The sequence below is a fragment of the Phocoena phocoena genome, chromosome 2 (genome assembly GCF_963924675.1).
Source record: "Phocoena phocoena chromosome 2, mPhoPho1.1, whole genome shotgun sequence".
NCBI classification, from domain to species: domain Eukaryota; kingdom Metazoa; phylum Chordata; class Mammalia; order Artiodactyla; family Phocoenidae; genus Phocoena; species Phocoena phocoena.
This window is the reverse complement of record NC_089220.1, coordinates 39723797-39744143: the sequence shown is the minus strand read 5'-3', so window position 1 is coordinate 39744143 and position 20347 is coordinate 39723797. Positions and strand designations below refer to the sequence as shown.

Genomic DNA, 20347 nt, shown 5'->3' with positions numbered 1-20347 from the left:
CCTGCGCCGCGCTCCCCAGGCCGCTTGCGCCCCGCTACTGACCGAACGCAGGGTCGGGCGCCGGCCGCGCGCCGCGCCCCAGGGCTTCGGAGGGCGCGCCAGCCCCGCGCAGGGTTGCAGTGAACTTGGAGCCCGGCGGCGCGAGGCTCCTGCCCGGGATGGGGCGGCAGCTGCTTCCTGGTTTGAAGCTCACCGAGTGGGGGAGAGCGTGAGCCCGCGGAGGCGGGGGCAGGAGCAGAAGCGGGAGGAGGCGGGGGCAGGAGACGCTTGAGGCTCGAGCTAACCGGACGGGTCGCTCCGGCTCTCCGCGGAGAGGCGCTTCCTGGCCCTGGAGAAGGGGCGAGTCCCGCGCGAGCCCCCGGGAGGCGCCGCGCGCTCGAGAGGGACGGTCGGGCGACCCCGGCCCTCTGAGGGCTTGGCGCCCGGCTCCCCTCCTTTCCACCTCGCGAGGGAGGAGAGAGGGAAGGAGGGGAGGGAAGGTCCGGCGGGGGACGCAGAATGGCTGGTCGAGGGGGGCTTGCGCTTTGCTTTTCCCGGGAGCTGCCTCCACTCCTGCGGCCGCCGCGAGGGCTGGCCTGAACGAGGTCTCCGCGCTCTCCCGCTGCGAGACCGCGCGGTCCCTGGATTGGGACAGCGGCCCCGGCATGTCGTCCGGCACCATGAAGTTCAATGGCTACTTGAGGGTCCGCATTGGCGAGGCCGTGGGGCTGCAGCCCACCCGCTGGTCCCTGCGCCACTCGCTCTTCAAGAAGGGCTATCAGCTGCTGGACCCCTACCTGACGGTGAGCGTGGACCAGGTACGCGTGGGCCAGACGAGCACCAAGCAGAAGACCAACAAACCCACGTACAACGAGGAATTCTGCGCCAACGTCACCGACGGTGGCCACCTCGAGCTGGCTGTCTTCCACGAGACGCCCCTGGGTTACGACCACTTTGTGGCCAACTGCACCCTGCAGTTCCAGGAGCTGCTGCGCACGGCCGGCGCCTCGGACACCTTTGAGGGCTGGGTGAGTACCTTGAACCCTCCCCTTTGTGTCCACTCCGCACCTTCTCCCCCCTTCATTTTACAAAACTTGCCCGGGGCCCGCTTTCCCATCTTCCCAAGCGCAGGGAATTCCCTCCACTGCGGCCCTCGCTTTGGTTCTCACCCAGGTGGCCACGGCACTGGTGGTGCGCTAGGGCACAGGTGTGTCTCTAGAAAGCTATCCTCGACACGGTCCCCTTTCGGGATGGCAGCTTGGGCTAACGGGAAGTCGGGGTAGGGGCGGTCATCCCCCTCCGCCCACACTTTGGGTAAGGCGCCCCAACTCTCAGCTTGAGGGTAATACGCAGGAAAGGCAAAGAAGTTGTGATAGATAGGAAAGTGACTTGATTTGGGTCAAGTTCTTTAAGCGGTTTTTAGGAGAAGGCGATACATTCTCGCAGGTATTATTCATAATGTTTATGGATACGTGTTGGTTCAGCAGCCCAGATGTGCACACGTGTTTCAGCATGCACATCCATTACATCCCAGAGGTACATAACCTGCATTGGCAGGGATTGGAGTGCCTGGGTCTTCAGTCGGCCAAGTTTCGTTTAGCAGTTTTCCAAGGAGATGAGGTTTACGTGTGTTTGTGACTTCAGTTCAGTTTCAGCCTGAGAGGTGTGAGTCCTGCAGTATGTGTTTCTGTAGTTATTGGTACTGAGAGTTTAGAGGGCTCTTCAGCAGTTTGTGAACCGCCCCCCTCCCCTCTCCTCACCTGCTGGTGCTTCTGTATATTGACAAGTAGTTAACCCGCAACTTGCTACTTGCCTGTGCTTTTTCACATAGTTCCCATGAGGCAAAATTTCTGCTGCAAATAAATTAAAATGTCTAGAGCACTCTACACAGTGCTAAAAGGCTTTTGCTTCTTAATCTTCATACTGTTTTTGTGATGCAGGTGTTATCCTTCCCACTCTTATGTGATGAAATGATAATTATAATGAAGTGGTCTGGCCTGGCAAAATGGAGTAAGCCCTTTGAAGAGTCCCGGGAGTTTAATGATTTAAATTCTGGAGAATGTCAGTTTTGAGCCCAGAATGGTGACTCAGTATTGAAAACCTGTTTGAAATTAACAAGTGGGGGAATCAGATGGATAATAAGGAAGATTCATTTAGATATTTATTTTACACTTTGAGGAATTGATTATTTTATCATATACTTTGTAAACTTACAGCAGCTTGTGGAGTAGTCTCTTAAATAGGAGAAAAAACCATGACTGTTTAACCATATCATCAAATTATATTGAGTTACTTTCCCTTCAGCTGAATTTACTTTGTGGAATTTAGAAGTGGATTAGAGAGGAATGGCCAAAGTAGAGATTGACTTTTTATCCTGTGACTTTCTGGACAGGAAATAGAGGTGAGTCTAGGAATCTCAATGGAATTATTAAATTAGTGTCTGATTAGGAGTTAGGTTGGGCAGAGCTCTAAAAGAACTAGGTTCTGAAATATGGTGGTGCAGACTGACCAATGGCCATTAGAAGCCTGTTTTCCCAAAGAGATCCCAGACTGGTTCATTTTGCCCCTAGTCTGTACATTTGAATCACCTGGGGAGCTTTTCAAAATCCCCACTTTTAAAGACTCTAGACAGGAATCTATTATGGCTGTGGACCCCAGCATCAGTACTTTTCAGCTCTCCACGTGATTGCAATGTGCAGTGAAGTTTGAGAACCTGTAGCCTAAATGAAGACCGCAAGATAAGGGCTGGAGAAGCTTAAGTGTAGAAAGATTCAGGTTACCTGACAAGATGGGGGTATTTAGAGCTGCCTATTGTCCCACTGGCTGAATAGATTTAAATGTAAATTAAATTTCTATATCTATAATTGTCTGAATTCATTATATTTAGATGTTTAATGTGGTGTTCCGGAAATTACGAGTGTTTGGTAGGATAGGTCAGCCTTTAAATGACCTTGGAACTGGTGATTTGTCAGACACTCATTCAATTAGGAGGCAGTTCTTAAAAGTTCTGGGTATTTTGAAACTGTGATGATAGGGTAGAATGGGTAGTGTGTTTCCTTTCTTTTTAAAATTTTTTGTTAAGAAAATATTTGGAAATATATGGAATGCTTGTTTTCTAAATGATCCTTTATAGGTCTAAAGGTGGTTTTGAAATTTAGAATTACAGAAGTACTTATTTATCTTTAGCATATTAAATTGAAATGTGTAGTTTATTCAGGAAGTTACAAATGGAGTAATTTACTCTACAGTAAATTTATTTGTTGCAATTGAAATTACAAATTGCTAAACTCTAAAAAATACTAAAAGCTTAGTTTTTGCTAGATCATGAGAAGAGACAAAAACAGAAGACACCTTTATTATTAGACTAAAACAAAGTTGTTATGCTTTTTTGCTTAACATGCTTTCTGAGTATTAAGAAGATAATCATTGGCGTTGATTTTGAACCAATTTCGTCTGTATTACCTTCTAAGCTTGATGAGAGAAAGGGTTAGATCTCTTCTGTGCAGTATATTTCTAGTATCAAGCACAGTGCCTGCCATGGATTAGGCAATCAACTATTTCTTTCCTAACTATACTATTTCATTTAATTTACATTATATCCAAGGAGGTAGTGGGATATAATGTAACAACTAAAGAAATTCTTAAATGGAAATTCACAGCATTAAAAACTTAAATTAGAAAAGATCTCAAAGACCTGAGTTTCCACCTGAAACTAGAAAAGAAGAGCAAATTGAATCCTAAGTAAGCAAAAAGAAGGAAATGTAAAGATAGCAGAGGTTAGTTGAAGCAGAAAATAGAAACAGCAGAGAAAAATCAATGAAACAAAAAGCTGTTCTTTGGAGAAAAAAGAACATAATAAAATTGATAAACCTCAAATGATCAAGAATAAAAACACACAAATTACCAATGTTAGGTATGAGAGAACATCACTATAGATCCTATGGACATTTAAAAATATATATTATGAATAACTTTATGCCAGGAAATTCCACAATTAGATGAAACGAACAAATTCTTTGAAAGATACAAATGACCCAAACTCATTCAAATAACTTGAATAGCATTATGTCTATTAAGGCAATTGAGTTTGTAGTTAAAAACCTTCCACAGTGCAAACTCAAGGTCCCAGAAGGCTTTACTGGTGAGTTCTATCATACATTTAAGGAAGAAATATTGCCAACTACACAAACTATTTCAGAAAACAGAAGAGAAGGAAACACATCCCGGCTCATTTCATGAGGTCAACATTACCTTTATACCAAAACTTGATGAAAACATTACAAATAAATAAAACTACAGACCAGTGCCCCTCGTGAATATAGATATAAAAACTCTTAAATTTTAGCAAATCAAACCCAGCAATATAGCAAATGATCAAATGGGATTATAACCAGGACTGCAAGGTTGATTAAACATTTATAGTCAATCAGTGCCACTCTTCATATTAACAGAATAAAAAAGGAGATTCATATGATCATCTCAATAGATAAAGAGTATTTGACAAAATTCAATACCCATTCATGATAAAAACTCTCAACAAATTAGTAATAGAAGAGAACTTTTTCAACGTGGTGAAGGACAATTGTGAAAAACCTACAGGTAACACGTTAATGGTGAAAAACAGAATGATATTCCGCTAAGATCAGGAGTGACAAGGATAGCTACTCTTACCACTTCTGTTCAACAGTGTATTGGAGGTCCCAGTCAGTGCAATAGGCAATTAAGAAAATAAAGTACATGCAAAAGAAGAAGTAAAACTGTAGAAAATTCTAAGACACCTACAAAAGGGCTTCTAGAACCGACAAGCTAGGTTTAGCTAGGTTGCAGGATCCAAACCAATCTACAAAAATCAGTTTCTATATATTATCAGTGGACAATCGAAAACTGAAATAGAAAAATACCATTTAAAAGAACATCAAAATATGAAATTGGATAAATCTGATAAAACATGCAAGGCTTGTTCACTGAAAATGACAAACCATCACTGAAATAAGTTAAAGATCTAAATAAATGGAGAGAGATACTGTGTTCATAAATGGGAAGATTCAATATTGTTAAGACCTCAGTTCTTAACAGTTCTTCCCAACTTGTTCAATAGATTTAATGCAATCCTAGTTAAAATACCATCAAGCTTTGTTGTAGAAATTAACAGACTGATTCTAAAGTTTATATGAACATGTGAAGGACCCAGACTCATTTAAGAATAATTTTGAAAAAGGATGAGTTGGAGGACTTAAACTATCTGATTTCAAGGTAACTATAACATTACCATAATTAAGATAATGTGGTATCGGAGTAAAGCGAGTCATATAGATCAGCGGAGTAGAAGAGGGTCTAGAAATAGGTTCACACATATATGATAAATTGACTTTCTTTTTTGACAAAGATGTCAAGGCAATTCAATGGGGAAATGATAATTTTTTTCAACAAGAGGTACGTGAACAATTGAATAGTTATGTGCAGAAACTTGAGCATTGACCTTTACCTCATGTCATACACAAAAATTAACTTAAAATGGATCATGGACCTAAAAAAAGGATTTTAGCTATAAAATTTTTATAAGAAAACATAGAAGAAAGATCTTAGTGCCCTTGGGTTAAGCAAACATTTTTTAGACAGGACATAAAAAAGCAAGTACTGTAAAAAAAAAATCAAATCAGACTATTAAAATTAACTATTGCTTTTCAGAAGATACTTAAGAAAAAGAAAACACAAGCCACTGACCGGGAGAAATTATTTGCAACATGTAAATCAGACAAGAGACTTTTAACGGGAATATATAAAAACTCTTAAAATGCAATGAGAAAAATATTCAATTTAAAAATGGGACAAAGATTTGAATAGGCACCCTTCATGGAAAATAGCACATTAAAAGATTAGTTAAGGAAACGTAAATTAAAACCAAAACCCATGGGAAAGGCTAAAATTAAAGAGACTGATCATACCAAGAGTTGGTGAGGAAGTGGAGCAACTGGAGCTCTCATATACTACTGTGCAGTATATAAAATAATAGTCACGTTAGAAAACACTTTAACAGTTTCTTAAAGTGTTAGACATATACTTACCATGGGACCTAGCTACCCTTAAGTACTTACCAAGAGAAATGGAACCATTTTACAGAGACTTGTACGTGAACATTCACAGCTGCTTTATTTGTAATAGCCCCCAAACTGGAAAATGTCAGTCAACAGGTGAATATTTAAATTTATTTATTTTATTTATTTATTTTTGCCTGCGTTGGGTCTTCGTTGCTGTGTGTGGGCTTTCTCTAGTTGCGGCGAGCAGGGGCTACTCTTCGTTGAGGTGCGCTTGCTTCTCATTGAGGTAGCTTCTCTTGTTGCGGGGCACAGGCTCTAGGCACGCGGGCTTCAGTAGTTGTGGCTCAGGGGCTCTAGAGCGCAGGCTCAGTAGTTGTGGCGCACGGGCTTGGTTGCTCCGCGGCATGTGGGATCTTCCCGGACCAGGGGTCGAACCCGTGTCTCCTGCATTGGCAGCAGTGCAGTGTTCCCTGCACTGGCAGGCAGATTCTTAACCACTGCGCCACCAGGGAAGTCCCCAACAGGTGAATATTTAAACAAATTCTGTATCTATTCAATGGAATACTACCCAGTAATAAAAAGTGATGAACTATTGGTACACGTAACAGTATGGATGAATCTTAAAATATGTAATTTACATACTGAAAGAAGCCAGACACAAAAGAGCACATACTATATGATTTCATTTATGCAAAATTATGGAAAATGTAAACTAGTTTGTAGTGACAGGAAGCAGATCCATGGTTGCCTGGGAACGGGAGAATGAAGGTGACGGAGGGATGGATTACAGAGGAGGCACAAGGAAACTTCTGAGCGAGATGAATATATTCATTATTTTGATTGTGCTGATGGCTTCACAGTTATATACTTAACGTCTAAGCACATCAGATAGTTCACTGTTAAGTGTGTGCACGTTGTTGCGTGACAGTTATACTCAATAAAGCTGTAGAGAAAAAACGTTGAGGATTTATTATGCTTATTTTACCAAAGAAGATGTTAGGTAAATAAGTGCCTGAATTAGATTTGAGCCAAGGCTGACTCTTGAAAACTACGTTGCCTCTTTAGTGCAAAAAATATTATCAGGGTAGGAGCATTAAAAAACACCAAACTCATTAAATACAGTTTCTGACTTTTGGACACAGTCTCATTTTCTAAATTATCACTGTCAGCTTTTTTTCTGTTTCTTCTAGAACCGGTTTGTTTTGCATAATTTCTTGAACTTCTAAAACCCGAAAGTTTGTCTAAGTTAAAACCTTATCTTCTCCTTTCACAGATTTGCTCTGTATTCGCTGACTTTCCAAATGGGGACCAGCCCTTAATACTTAGTGCAGAGCATAGGGACATGGCAGGAGGCAGGAGGGGCTGGAGGCTGCGTCATGGAAAGGCCTTGGCATCCCCTCAGGAAGGAAGGACCTGCTTGGCAGTATCCCAGGCTGTTTTCCTGGTTCAACCCTCCTGAAGACATTCTGTTCCCTGCAGCAGTGGAGGGCTGCTTTCTCTCAACTCAGTGAGGTTACCTATTTAGTAGTCTTGGTTACCTGTTTAGTAGTCTTGTCAAGGGAAGCCTCCAGGTTACCACTTGGCAATCGTTGATTAACTTTGCTCTTGATTCCTGGATCCAGGTACATGAATTTATAGCATCAGATTGAATCTTCTAGATTCATTATCTAGCGGTTCATTCTCTTTTGTACTTTGTGGTACAGTTATTTGTTCTCACAATGATTTTTTTTGGAGCCAGTTTGGTGAGGAGCGTTTAGGGAAGAAACATATTTTAGCATCTCTAGGGAGGTTTATCCCAGTGTACGTGAATTGTGTTGGGTATATTGTGTCTTCAGTTTCATGGTGAGAATTTTGCTGCAGTGGGGCTGGCTGTTTCTTATCATGGTTAAGTTGTGGCTCAGATGTTCCCCCCTCAGAGAACACCTTCCAGACCACATTATTATCTGTCACCCTTCATTGCACTCATCCCTCTCTGAGATCATTTTGTTAATTTATTTTCTTATATTACCTTCCTCCTTTAGGGTATAAACACCTTGAGAGCAGGGACCCCACCTCTCTTATTCACTGTTCTAAGTCCAGCATCTTGAGCAGTGTCTGGTATATAGTAGGCACTAAATCTCTGTTGAAGTGTGATTTTGGAGCAAGTAAAGTATAAGCACTTTGGAAGGATCTTGACTTAAACATTTTATTCATCTTTTTAAAAAAATTTATTTATTTTTGGCTGCACTGGGTCTTCGTTGCTACCTGTGGGCTTTCTCTAGTTGTGGCGAGGGGGGGCTATTCTTGGTTGCGGTGTGCAGGCTTCTCATTGCCGTGGCTTCTCTTGTTGTGGAGCACAGGCTCTAGGCATGTGGGCTTCAGTAGCTGTGGCAAGTGGGCTCAGTAGTTGTGGCTCATGGGCTCTAGAGCACAGGCTCAGTAGTTGTGGCGCATGGCCTTAGTTGCTCCGTGGCATGTGGCATCTTCCCGGACCAGGGCTCGAACCTGTGTTCCCTGCACTGGCAGGCGGATTCTTAACCACTGCTCCACCAGGGAAGTCCCTATTCATCTGTCTAAAAACAAAATGAAAGTAATTCAGGATTGACCAGTTATTACAATGATCACAGTGTCCCTTGTAAAAACTCAATTAATTACATACCAACTTGCACTTGAAAGACTGGACCAGATTCTTGTGTCCTTTGAATATGATAATGGATGGAAAACTGTTTGGAGAATTCTTTGCTTTTGCTTATTTTAAAAGACTGTGATTTCTAAACCTGTTAATATGGTATAACTTTGTTCACTGGTAGTTTGTGAGGCCGACATGTTAAATTCGTTTGTGCAACCCTGGAGAGCTAATGAGGTTGGTGGGCAGAGTGAATCATTTTATCTTACATAACTCTTAGTACAGTTTTGGTATCTAGCAAATGTTTAGAATGATGACTAGTTGTGATAGTAAAAGTGCAGTACTTTTTAATGAGATGGGTAGCATTTATGTAGAATCAGAGAAGTGCTTTGGATTTTCTGTAGTCTCTCTTCTATTTTGTAAAACAATTGGCTAGATCTGATACTCCATTTGTGTTGGCTGCTTGCTCCATTTTATTAGAATATGATAAAAATGAGGCCTGAAAGTCATTTCCTGACCACTTTCTTTCCACCTTCATCATTGCTGTATCCAAAATGATCTTTCTCAGTTGCCGAGCTGATAGTCATTCCTTTACTTAAAACCCTTCAGTGGTTCCCCACTGCCCTTAGATAAAACACAACTCTTCAAAATGCTATAGAATGTTCTGCATGATCTGGACCCCAATTCCCTCTTCAGCCTTATTGCTTACCTCACCCCATCCCACACTCCATGCTCCAGCCACAATGAGCAGCTTTCAGTTCCTCAAGAGCGACCGTGCTAATTCCTACTTGTGCTTCAGGTCTCACCATAGACCTCACTTTACCCAGGAAACTTTCCCTGACATTCCAAGTCTGGGTTTGGTTCTCCCCCTCCTCCTTCGTGTTCCCTCAGCATCCTAAGATTTCCACTGCCCGCTCCCCCTGTATCCTGAAAGGATGGATATATGAATGGATTGGGCTCTCATGGAAGTGTATGATATTGGTCAGAGGAGTTCAGTGTTTAAAAGTGTGGGTGATTGACTGAGATTCATCCCCTCTGCTCCTGGGGTAGCTACTCTAACAGACTATTACATGTTTCTCTATGAAATGCCAAGCCTTAGGTGAGCTTTCATGCACCACTGAGCGTGTCCTATGTACCAGGCACTGTGCTGTACCCTGGAGAGGCAAGTGGGCAAGACAGACATGGCCCTTTTCTTCACAGGCCTCGTAGTTCCAAGGGGGAGAGAGATTGGGGAGGTAGGGGGGACAACAACCAGGAAATGACAGAATAGAAGTAAGGACTAAGATGCTGGTGAGTGCCTACTTTGGGGAGACCAGAAACATTTTCCTGGAGGAAAAACAGTTGATTTTTAAGGCTCCAGCGTAGATAGCATGGCCACAGGCCTGCTTCAGTTAAAGGACCGTGAAAAATCATCCCTCAAAAAAAGATAAGGAACGTCTGACCTAATAATGCTTTCCCAGAGAGACATCACAGATCCCTTTTGAAAGTTAAACGTTCCTGACCCACAGAAATCTTTCCATCGTCCGAAAGTTTGGAGGGAACTAAGTTTCAAAATCTATGAACAGATGACCCAAAAGAACATTTAACTCCCCAAGACAGAAAACAGTAGCACCCTTTTTGAGCCATCAAATACCCCAAGCTTTGTACAGATCAGAAGAGAATCACTGATGTTGAAGCAGGAGAGTCTAGTTCAGAACAGCAACAAAAAGCCTGACAGCTCTTAGCCCATGGACGGGCTACAGATATATTCATTTGGCAGTGATGTTTAACATTCAGTCTGAAGGCATTTAGTTCTGTGGTGTTCTAGTTTGCTGCAGACCCCACCACCCCCTAATACTCAGTCCCCTTGACTCATTACCTGCTTGGTCCTGAGAAATTTTTGAGTTTTTGAACCTACTATAGCTCAGTCCTTTGTTTTCAGAATGTGGAAACCAAAGCTCCAGCCAAAGCTTTACTGTTGCCTTAGCTCATGTGATGTGTGACAGACAGACACACTTACCATCTACATAGATATGAAGATGTACTTATTTCAATTTATTTAGATATGTATTAATTTGTAAATACATTAAGTTAGATATTTATATATATATTTGTGTTCTAAAATTTTAGTGCAAGCTGGCTTATTAGTAAATATATGGGAAGTTTATGGGAACTTTAACTGTAAATTAGTATAGTATTAACTACCCAATTAAAGAAACTCTTTGTATTTCATTGTACAGCTTCCAGCAATATATAGGTACTGTTCTGTGAGAGTCAGGAGAGCTGGGTTCAAGGTGTGGCTTTGCCATCTGTCAACTGTGACTGCAGGCAAGCCTCTGTGTATCAGGGTCTCGGCTCCCTAGTTTCTATCAAGAGGGGGCTACACTAGAATCTCTCTAAGGACCCTTCCATCTCTAAAGTTTCTGCCTCCATTTGTTAGGCAGTTACATCAGTTCTTTGCTTTAGGAGTAACTGGTTTGGTTTTAAGCAGTCAAAATGACTTATATCTTCTCAAAGTTAGTAACTCCTAAGAATTCAGTTGGTCCAAATCTAAATTGCTCTGGCTTGGAGAGGATTTAACTCATGTCTAAATGACTTTCAGCATTGGTAGTGATGTTGATGTTATTTCCTTGGTTTAGAATCAGCCTTAAGGAATTACAGTGGGTCCTCATTTCAAGCCATGCAGTTATATTTCTTTTTTTAAAAAATTTATTTATTCATTTATTTATTTTTGGCTGTGTTGGGTCTTCACTGCTGCTCGCGGGCTTTCTCTAGTTGTGGCGAGCAGGGGCTACTCTTCGTTGCGGTGCGCGGGCTTCTCATTGCGGTGGCTTCTCTTGTTGCGGAGCACAGGCTCTAGGCACGTGGGCTTCAGTAGTTGTGGCTCGTGGCTCTAGAGCGCAGGCTCAGTAGTTGTGGTGCACGGGCTTAGTTGCTCCGTGGCGTGTGGGATTCTCCTCGACCAGGGCTGGAACCCGTGTCCCCTGCATTGGCAGACGGATTCTTAACTACTGCGCCACCGGGGAAGCCTATATTTCTTGATTTACACTAATGGGCTCCTTGTTCTATGGGATGGTAAGTTATGTCCCTGTTTTCTTGTATCAGAGAGTGACTGAGAATCCCACCATTTGAGCTTTTGCTAGAAGCCATTCTCACTAGCATGGTGATTAATGCTTTGTTGTCATGAACTGTCTGTAGCCACCAGTCTATCTATCCACCCTAGGTGATGACAAATACTATAAATCACTTGTAGGACAGACTTAGACTTTTTTTTTTTTTTTTTTTTTGTGGTACGCGGGCCTCTCACTGTTGTGGCCTCTCCCGTTGCGGAGCACAGGCTCCGGACGCACAGGCTCAGCGGCCATGGCTCACGGGCCCAGCCGCTCTGTGGCATGTGGGATCCTCCCAGACCGGACCGGGGCACGAACCTGTGTCTCCTGCATAGGCAGGCGGACTCTCATCCACTGCGCCACCAGGGAAGCCCAGGACAGACATTTTAATTAGATAGAGGAATGGGCCCAAGGGTATTGGCTATTGTAGTGTTTAAGTGCTATACTGAAGAATTTTATGAGATGGGAAATTTTTGTTGAGAACTGTGGTACTATCCAGAGAGATTTATCAAGAATTACGTTAGTGTGTTTCTGTAGCACCTGTAAATTAGAACAGTGATTGTCAGAGCACATAGGATGTTTTAGTAGAAAGACTAAACTGTGCTTTTATTATGTGTTGCCTTCTGGAAAGTTCCTTTGATTTTTTCATAAGTTTCACCCTTGCACAACTTTGACCTTACAGGGAAGGAAATGCTTAAAAGTTAACCAAAGGTGTTTAGTTTGTGCTGTGATTAAAAAAAATTAAGAAATTTGCTATAGGATAGAACCATGGCCAACATGAGCTCCTTGTAATTACTTTAATGAAATAAGTCACATGGGGCCAGTGTGAGCATAGTCTAGACCTAATGCCTGTTCTCCAATTGCTTAAACCAAAACCACAAAGCTGAATTTTTATTTGCAAGTCATGTATATCTCTTGTACTTGCTTGTTGCTATTTCTGCTTCCCTCTCGTAGCCCTTACATTTGATGTGCCTCTGTCCTCACACTGGGCTTTGGTGTTCTTGCCTGTGATGTGTGATGCTGGCGTCTGGGCAGCCAGTGTTCTGTGGCCCCTTCCAGTGTCAGAGTTACGTGGTTCTGGTCATGGTTCCATTGGACGATACAAATTCTGCTCCCTTCTGAAATGTCTTCTGGACATTGTTCTGCTGATACTCAGATTTGTTCTAGGCTCTGAAATTATTTTTGAAAGAGCCATATTAGCAGAATTTCCTAAACAAAATGCATTTATTAATTTGTGAGCTGTGGACCTCTTAAGTGCTTTATTTTTTATTACTCTTGTTCCATCACAGTACAGAAGAGTTCAGAACAAATTTTTAGCAGAAGCAGTGCTTCTGAAACTGTTTTTGAACCCTGGACCCTTTTAGTGATGTTAAAAGCTATGGACCCTGTTTCTAGAAAAATGCACGTATGTGCATATTGCCAGCATGCTGGGAAAAGGGTCATCAGGTTAGTGGTCCCCTGAAGCCTGACTGTGGACACACGGCCTCAGCTTAAGAAATTCCAATGAAAAGTGTCAAAAAATAAGGTTTTTATTAATTCCTAATTCCTAGGGCATTGTACTGATATTTTCCCCTGCAATTAGAGGACATTTTCACTTCAGCTAATTATAGGAGACAGTTAACTAGTAGAAAAGAGAAGCTGTAAATTTTAGAGAAAAAAGATGTAAAGTGGCTGGCTCCTGGTGAAATATACTAGATAATGACCCATTTTAGGACCTATTTGGTTGTGTTATATAGGTATTTTCAGAAGTCTCTACTGTTGAAGGGGTTTCTTTGAGGTTTGCAATAGATGAAAAGTTAAAAAAAAAAAAAAAAAACTAGGACAGTTTGAGTGACCTTGGCTTGATGTCTTTTGTTAATATAAAGTTTTCCCCTGTAAAAAGAGGTAGGATTTATCTGTATACTTAAAACTTTTACCCTCTTCTTGAGCTGTACTGGGCCTTACGGTGAACCACTGTGTTAGTCCAAGACAAAATGATGAAATCAGTGATGCTTGCCTGTTCCTCTTGCCCTGTGACCCCTGGTCTCTTATGGCCTGGGTCCCTCTGACCCAATAAGATTTTCTGATTCTGTCCTGAGTTCCAGCTCACCTTGCTGAGACCTTGGAAAACAACCTGATGGTGGTAGAAATTGAGCTGAATGGAGGGCACCCAGAGTGCAGCCCCCTAGCTAGTTGAAGGTGAAACTTGAATTTAGCTCTCTGGGCTTCAAGATTCTTTCCTGATGCCACTTTAGTGTGTGATGGAGGCAGCAGGAAAGCCATTCAATCATTCATAGATCTTTATTGAGCACCTACTGTGTGCCCCACTCCATTCTAGGTGTTACAGATGGGGCAGAGAACACAACATCCAGAATTTCGGCTCTCACGGGGCTTCTACCCTCTCATGAAGAGACAGATAATAAGCAAACAAACAAAACAAAAAAATAACAAATCGTGGTTAGGTGCTAAGTGGAGAATTAAAACAGGGTGATGTGATGGAGTGTGACAAGCTGACTGCTTTACCTAGAATGGATAGAGGACTCAAGAGAAGGTGACATTTTGGCTGAGACCCAAGTGGCAAGAAGCAACCAGTCATGTGAAGATTAGAAAGAGCATCCCAGGCAGAGGGGACAGCTAAGGCAAAGCCCCAAAGGTGGCAACAGGCTTGACGTGTGGAGAAACAGGCAGAAGGTATTAGAAAGAGGATAGACTTCATATTAGCAAGTGCAGTATGTTAACCCCAGGTCTGCCACGATGAACCAGTCCCTTCAGCTCTATTGCCCCTTCTGGAAAATGGTGCTAAAGTTAGATAACTCTTAGGATTGGTGTGAAGATTAGATTTAATACATTAAACATGCTCAGCACAAAATAGGCCCTCAAGAAATGGTAGCTTTGGCTGCTTTTAATCTCCCAAGGAAATTGATATTTTGACAGGGATCTTCTGAAAATAATATTGGCCAAGGAAAGACGTTCAGATGGTTGCACTTTAGACAATGAAGGTGACGATGTAAACATTTCCTGGGAATAGCGTCTGCTTGCTCTCTACCTCTTTCAGTGCCATATTTTCCAAAAAAAAAAAAAAAAAACAACAGAGTAGGGGAAAGGAAACGAAGACACTAAAGTTTATTCAAGATTCTTGAATTTTTGAATGATATATTTATTTTCTATGGAGTCATAAGTATTAATGGAAAATTTTAATACTTAGAGGGATAGGATACTTGTACTGCAGTGATACAATTGATAGGGTCCCAGATGTTTTTATTTTATTTTTTTAGGAAACTATCAGTATAAATGTATGGATGAGAATTAATAATCATGGTGCCAGTAATGATAAAGGAAATAAAACCTCAAAAATTATGAATAAGTGGATACAGTTGATTCTTGTTGACTACCGAAAGCTCATTTACCTTATTGACTATAATTTTGTGAATTAATTCTGGATAATTTTGTCTATTTTGGATAATTTTGGATCATGCCTATTTTGGCATCTCCCTGATCTCTGGAATTTCTGACTGTCCCTTCAATATCCGTTTGGTCTGTGTTCAGTGTAAAAAGACACATTAGCATTTGCCTAAGCCATAAAAGATGCATATTAAGATGCAGAATCTACAATGACAGAGTCATAGCACACAAATACCGGCTTTGAGGAATATTTATTGGACAACTACCGTAATTAGCAGTGTATCATAGTGTGATGGTTGGGTGTCAGCCAGGTTGGGGTTCAGCTATTGGTTTTGCCTCGTATTGTAGAGGTCATTTAACCTCTGCTAGCCCCAGCTTTTTCATCATAACATAGTACCTACCTCACAGGGTTATGTGACAATATAGTGAAGACTTATGTAAACCATCTAGCACAGTGCATAGCACATACCACTACAGAAGAATCATCCCATGTCACAATTACTACCACCCCCATCACCACTCTACCCCAGTACTTACATATGAAGTCATGAGCCCAGCCTTTTCTGAAATTAACTCTGAAAACAGTATGATATTTATTTACCTAGAATTTTGGAGTCTTTAATTTTAAGGAATTTAGACTTTAGGATATTTAGAATTTGAGAAGGGATTTTTGAGTCCAGCCTTCTTGCCGTGTTTGCTTTTTATTTAAATTCTGGAGTGTAAATCAACGAATGGTTACTGGTGGAAGAGGAGATGGTTTCCTTATCCTGGGTTTGGGGTAAATGCTGCACAAATGTCCATTCTGAAAGATCTTGCAAGGAATCTGGGGAAATGAAGCTGGAATTACTATAGTTGCAATGTTGGCCAAAGTTAGTTTATGGAAAACCTTGAGTTTGAGTCTGTTGGTTTGCTTATCCGATATTGGATAGAGAGAAGGTTCTGAGTTAGGGTGAGTAATCAGAAAGAAGTAAAGTTGCAACATTTTAGTTGCAAAATCTGATGGAGCCCCCTTTCAAAAGCTGAAGTGAGCATGTTTATTGCTGCAGTTGAGAAAGATGGTAAATAGCCTCTTTAAATAGGCATTAAAAGACGTTTCCTTGATTTAAGTTTGAACATGTAATGCATTGGATGTGAATTGTTCTTTCATGCTTTCAAGGAGGAAAACTACAATTTTAAAAGTGCATAGTTTGGGGAGGGGGAAGGGTGAGTTTTGACAGGGCGAGAGAGAGTCATGGACATATACACACTAACAAACGTAGTAAGGTAGATAGCTAGGGGGAAGCAGCCGCAAGGCACAGGGATATAAGCTCGGGGCTTTGGGACAGCCTGGAGGGGTGGGAGGGGGAGAGTGGGAGGGAGGGAGACGCAAGAGGGAAGACACATGGGAGCACATGTATATGTATAGCTGATTCACTTTGTTATAAATCAGAAACTAACATACCATTGTAAAGCAATTATACCCCAATAAAGATGTTAAAAAAAAAAAAAAAAAGTGCATAGTTTGAACTTGTGGATTTCTGGGTGAATCAAAGATGCCAATAATTCTGATTTGGTTTAAAGAAAATATGACGATTTCCCCCTATATCGATTCCCTCTAGTTTTATCTGTCGACTTGATACTTGTTTGGGGGTCCTAGATCTTTCACAGGTGATTTTAAGTTAGAGGTTTTCTGATATGAAAATATTTAATTTCTCAGAACAAAAGTTTCATCTGCTCCATAGTAAGGGCCAACAGTGTTTATAGTAATGTTCAGCGCGGCCTTGGTTTTGGCTGTTCAGAAGCCTTAGTTAGCTCTTTGGCTCTGCGGAGAATACATTGTTTTTGAGTCTCCCTGCTGGGCCTCCTTGCCTTCTTGTCATGTACTTCCTGTACCTGGGTTGTGGTCATATTGATTTGCTGGGGCGCTGCTGTTGCAGATATCTGGGGGCGAATGAGAATTTGTTCGTGTGTGTTGCCCTGACTTCGTCCGCTGACCTCCTTTCAGCCCAGTTTTACTGCTATCTGTGTGAGCACTAGAGACCCTCAGCAGCTCCCTGGTCCCTGGCAAAGTGCCCTGCACGTGGTAGAGATTCAGGAAACATTTGTAGAATGAAGAAACCCCTCCTTGTTCTCCTGTCTTGAGTCTTCCTCAGGATTCAAGCACTGTCATTCACTTTTGCTAAGAGATCTTCTCTTTAAAAAAATTCCTATTTCAGATATAGACATTCATACTTGGTGTGTGTGAGGTTAAGAGCAGCCTCAGGAGTCGTTTAGAGAGAATGAACATGCCAGTGTGATTTTTATTCCCTTGATTATTTTAATAAGTGTAAAAGGTGTGTGAAAAGACTAGCTGAATCCCAGGTTCCCCAAATAAAATGTTAACTTGTGTTTGGGTGATAAAAGATGGTTTTCAAAGGAGGAAAAACTGACTCAAACCATCTTCTGGTATACGAGATGTCAGGACCATATTAATGGCAGCCTGCCCTTGGTAAGAACAGGACACCAGCGAGGGGTGTAAACTAAATCATGGTTTAACTGTGACCTTGAAGGAACAGTTGCCATTTAAGCTTACTTTTAAAAACAAAAAATCCTGTTACAGCAAAATACATGAGTGACCCCTGAAGCTGCCTCATTAGGAATCCAGTGTGCATTTTTCTCTCTGAACAGAATATCTGATGGCTCATCGTCTACTCCTCCTGCTGTAATTTGGTCCTATTGGGCTTGTGCATGTAGAATTTTGTTTTAAAACAGGAAAAATAATGATTCTGAAAAATTGTTCCTGTCAAGATATTAAATGAGTCTTTCCATTAATATCATTTCCATTAGTATTTTGAAGTCAAATTACCTAGTGACAGTTTGGCTTCAGTGAAGCTTACATTAAAAAGAAGAGACTGACTGAGAGAATTGGAAGAAAAATAATGAATTCTCAGCACTCTCCCCAAGCCCCTCCCCCCCAACCCCCCCTCTCCTTACTCTTCTCAGGACCCTTGCTCCTTACTTGTTTTCTGCTTGGGTCATTGGTTGGAAGAGCTCAGGTTAGAGTCAGAGTTATAATCAGGGAGAATTTAAGTTTGTTTCCTAGCACCCAGATTCTTCTCTGTAGTCAAGGGCCCTAATGTTCCAAGAAAACTGAAGTACACAGGTGTGAACTTCCTGCTCCCGCCTGTGGCATCTCCTGCAGGCAGTTTTGGGAAGAGGCCCAGTCCTACACCTGCTGTTTGGGTTCCCTCTGTGTCCACCCTGGGTCAGGTGTTTCATTTCCTGTACCTTCATCCTCTCCCTTCCTCCCGACACCTTTCCTTTAGAAATGACCAAATCTCTTAAGCACTCAGCATCCCCAAACCCCATAGAACAAACTACCCAGGCCTCTCTTTGCCTTGCTTGTTTCCCTTTGTTTTTTTAATAAATTTATTTATTTATTTTTGGCTGCATTGGGTCTTTGTTGCTGCACGCGGGCTTTCTCTAGTTGCGGTGAGGGGGATCTACTCTTTGTTGTAGTGTGTGGGCTTCTCATTACAGTGGCTTCTCGTTGCGGAGCAGGGTCTCTAGGTGCGTGGGCTTCAGTAGTTGTGGCATGCGGACTCAGTAGTTGTGGCTCGCGGGCTCTAGAGCACAAGCTCAGAAGTTGTGGCGCACGGGCTTAGTTGCTCTGTGGCATGTGGGATCTTCCCAGACCAGAGCTCACACCTACATCCCCTGCATTGGCAGGTGGATTCTTAACCACTGCGCCAGCAGTGAAGCCCTAGTTTCCCTTTTGAGGTGAGGCTCAGTGTCTCCCCTTCCCATCTCGGCCACCTCCCCAAAGAGCTGTCTGCATCTGTCCTCCCTAGCCCATTCATTCTTCTTCCCAATGCAGGCTGACTTCTGCCTGCATCACTGTGTGAATACCTCTCCTGCAAAGCCCAGGAATGACCGTGTAATCATGGTACTTACTTGTCTTGTTGACTGCTACCTTCTCTTTGCTGCCCTGCTTCTGTGTTTCTCCAGCACCTTCTGGGAATTTTGATTGTTTCTTACTGTACCTCTTTCATTATCCCTTAATCTCCTTTAATATTGGTGTTTCCTGGGGTTTTATCCTTATATTGTTGTCTTTCTCACTCCAGATGGTCTAATCTGCTCTCATGGTCTTAACCATATTGCACATATGCCAAGAATTTCCAAAGTTCTGTCTCCCATCTTTGTCCCTGGGCTTGATTACAGCTTCTAGGATTGGGGTAGGCTCAGGGCAAAGGGGTTCATACTCTGTCTCCTTCAGTCTATATAACAGTCGTGAGAGATGAGCAGTGCCATGGTTCCTGCATTTCCTACCCGAGGAGACTGTGGCTTAGAATGTCCAAGAACAGGTCCAAGGCCTTGTGTCTAATATGCTTGCTGGAAAGACCTACTTGGGCATCCTTCAGGCATTTCCAAGTCAACAGTGTCCACAACTAAATACCCCACCTTTATCCCTACCTGCTCCTCCACCCACTTTCCCAGTCAGAACTCATCTCACCATCGTTCAGGTACCTATGCATCATTGTGGAGTTTTCTCTCTCTTTTCACCTCTTTTCCCATTTTCACCAACTGCCAAGTCCTGCTGAATTGGCTTGCTAAATGTTCTTGAGTCAGTTTCTCTTTTCCATCAGCACCACACTTGTTCAGGCCCTTATCACGTAGATAGATTATTCCAATAGCCTTGGAACGGGTCGCCATGAATCTACTCCCTCAAATCCATCCTCCACAGAGCTACCCAGATGAGCTGTCTAAAACTCGACCTTAGCCTCTCTCCTGCTAGAAATCTTTTAAAGGCTTCCCATATCCTATAAAGTTCAGGCTCCTTGGGAAGATTCCCAGTAGTCTGGCCCTTGTCTCCCTCCCCCACTCCTTCTGCCACCTCTCCTTGTCTCCTAGCTCATGATCTAGGTACAAATGAGCTAATTAGGTTTTCTTGCTGCTATTCATGTCTAATTCACTTTTTCAGTACATACTGGGGGAGGAGAGCAGGTATTCCTTTGTAATTTGTGCAGAGGACTTGTTGCATAACACTGGAGAAGATAGGAGGGGTGAAGGAGGTTACATAGCAAAAATATGTCACTTGCCATGTAACCACACACACACTCACAAACAGGCCTGGGCATGCACATGCACATAACAACACACACGGCATTCCTAGAGCACCTGCTACAGCCAGAGGCGCATCAGGTGCTATGGGTGCACCGCTCAAGGAGCTCACCTGTAGTGAGGGAGACGGCACAAGCCCACTATTTCATCAGAGAGTAGCTTTGGAATAGAAGTGT

General features: G+C 42.4%; 1 protein-coding gene across 1 annotated transcript in view; it reads left to right on the top strand.

Annotated features, from left to right (window-relative positions):
* Positions 1–265: 265 nt before the first annotated feature.
* Positions 266–20347, top strand: part of PRKCH (protein kinase C eta) — a 223568-nt gene continuing 203486 nt past the window's right edge. Inside the window, exon 1 of the mRNA XM_065872751.1 lies at positions 266–1007. Coding sequence (XP_065728823.1) covers positions 645–1007 — 363 coding nt within the window. The 5' untranslated portion in view covers positions 266–644. The remainder of the gene's footprint in view (positions 1008–20347) is intronic.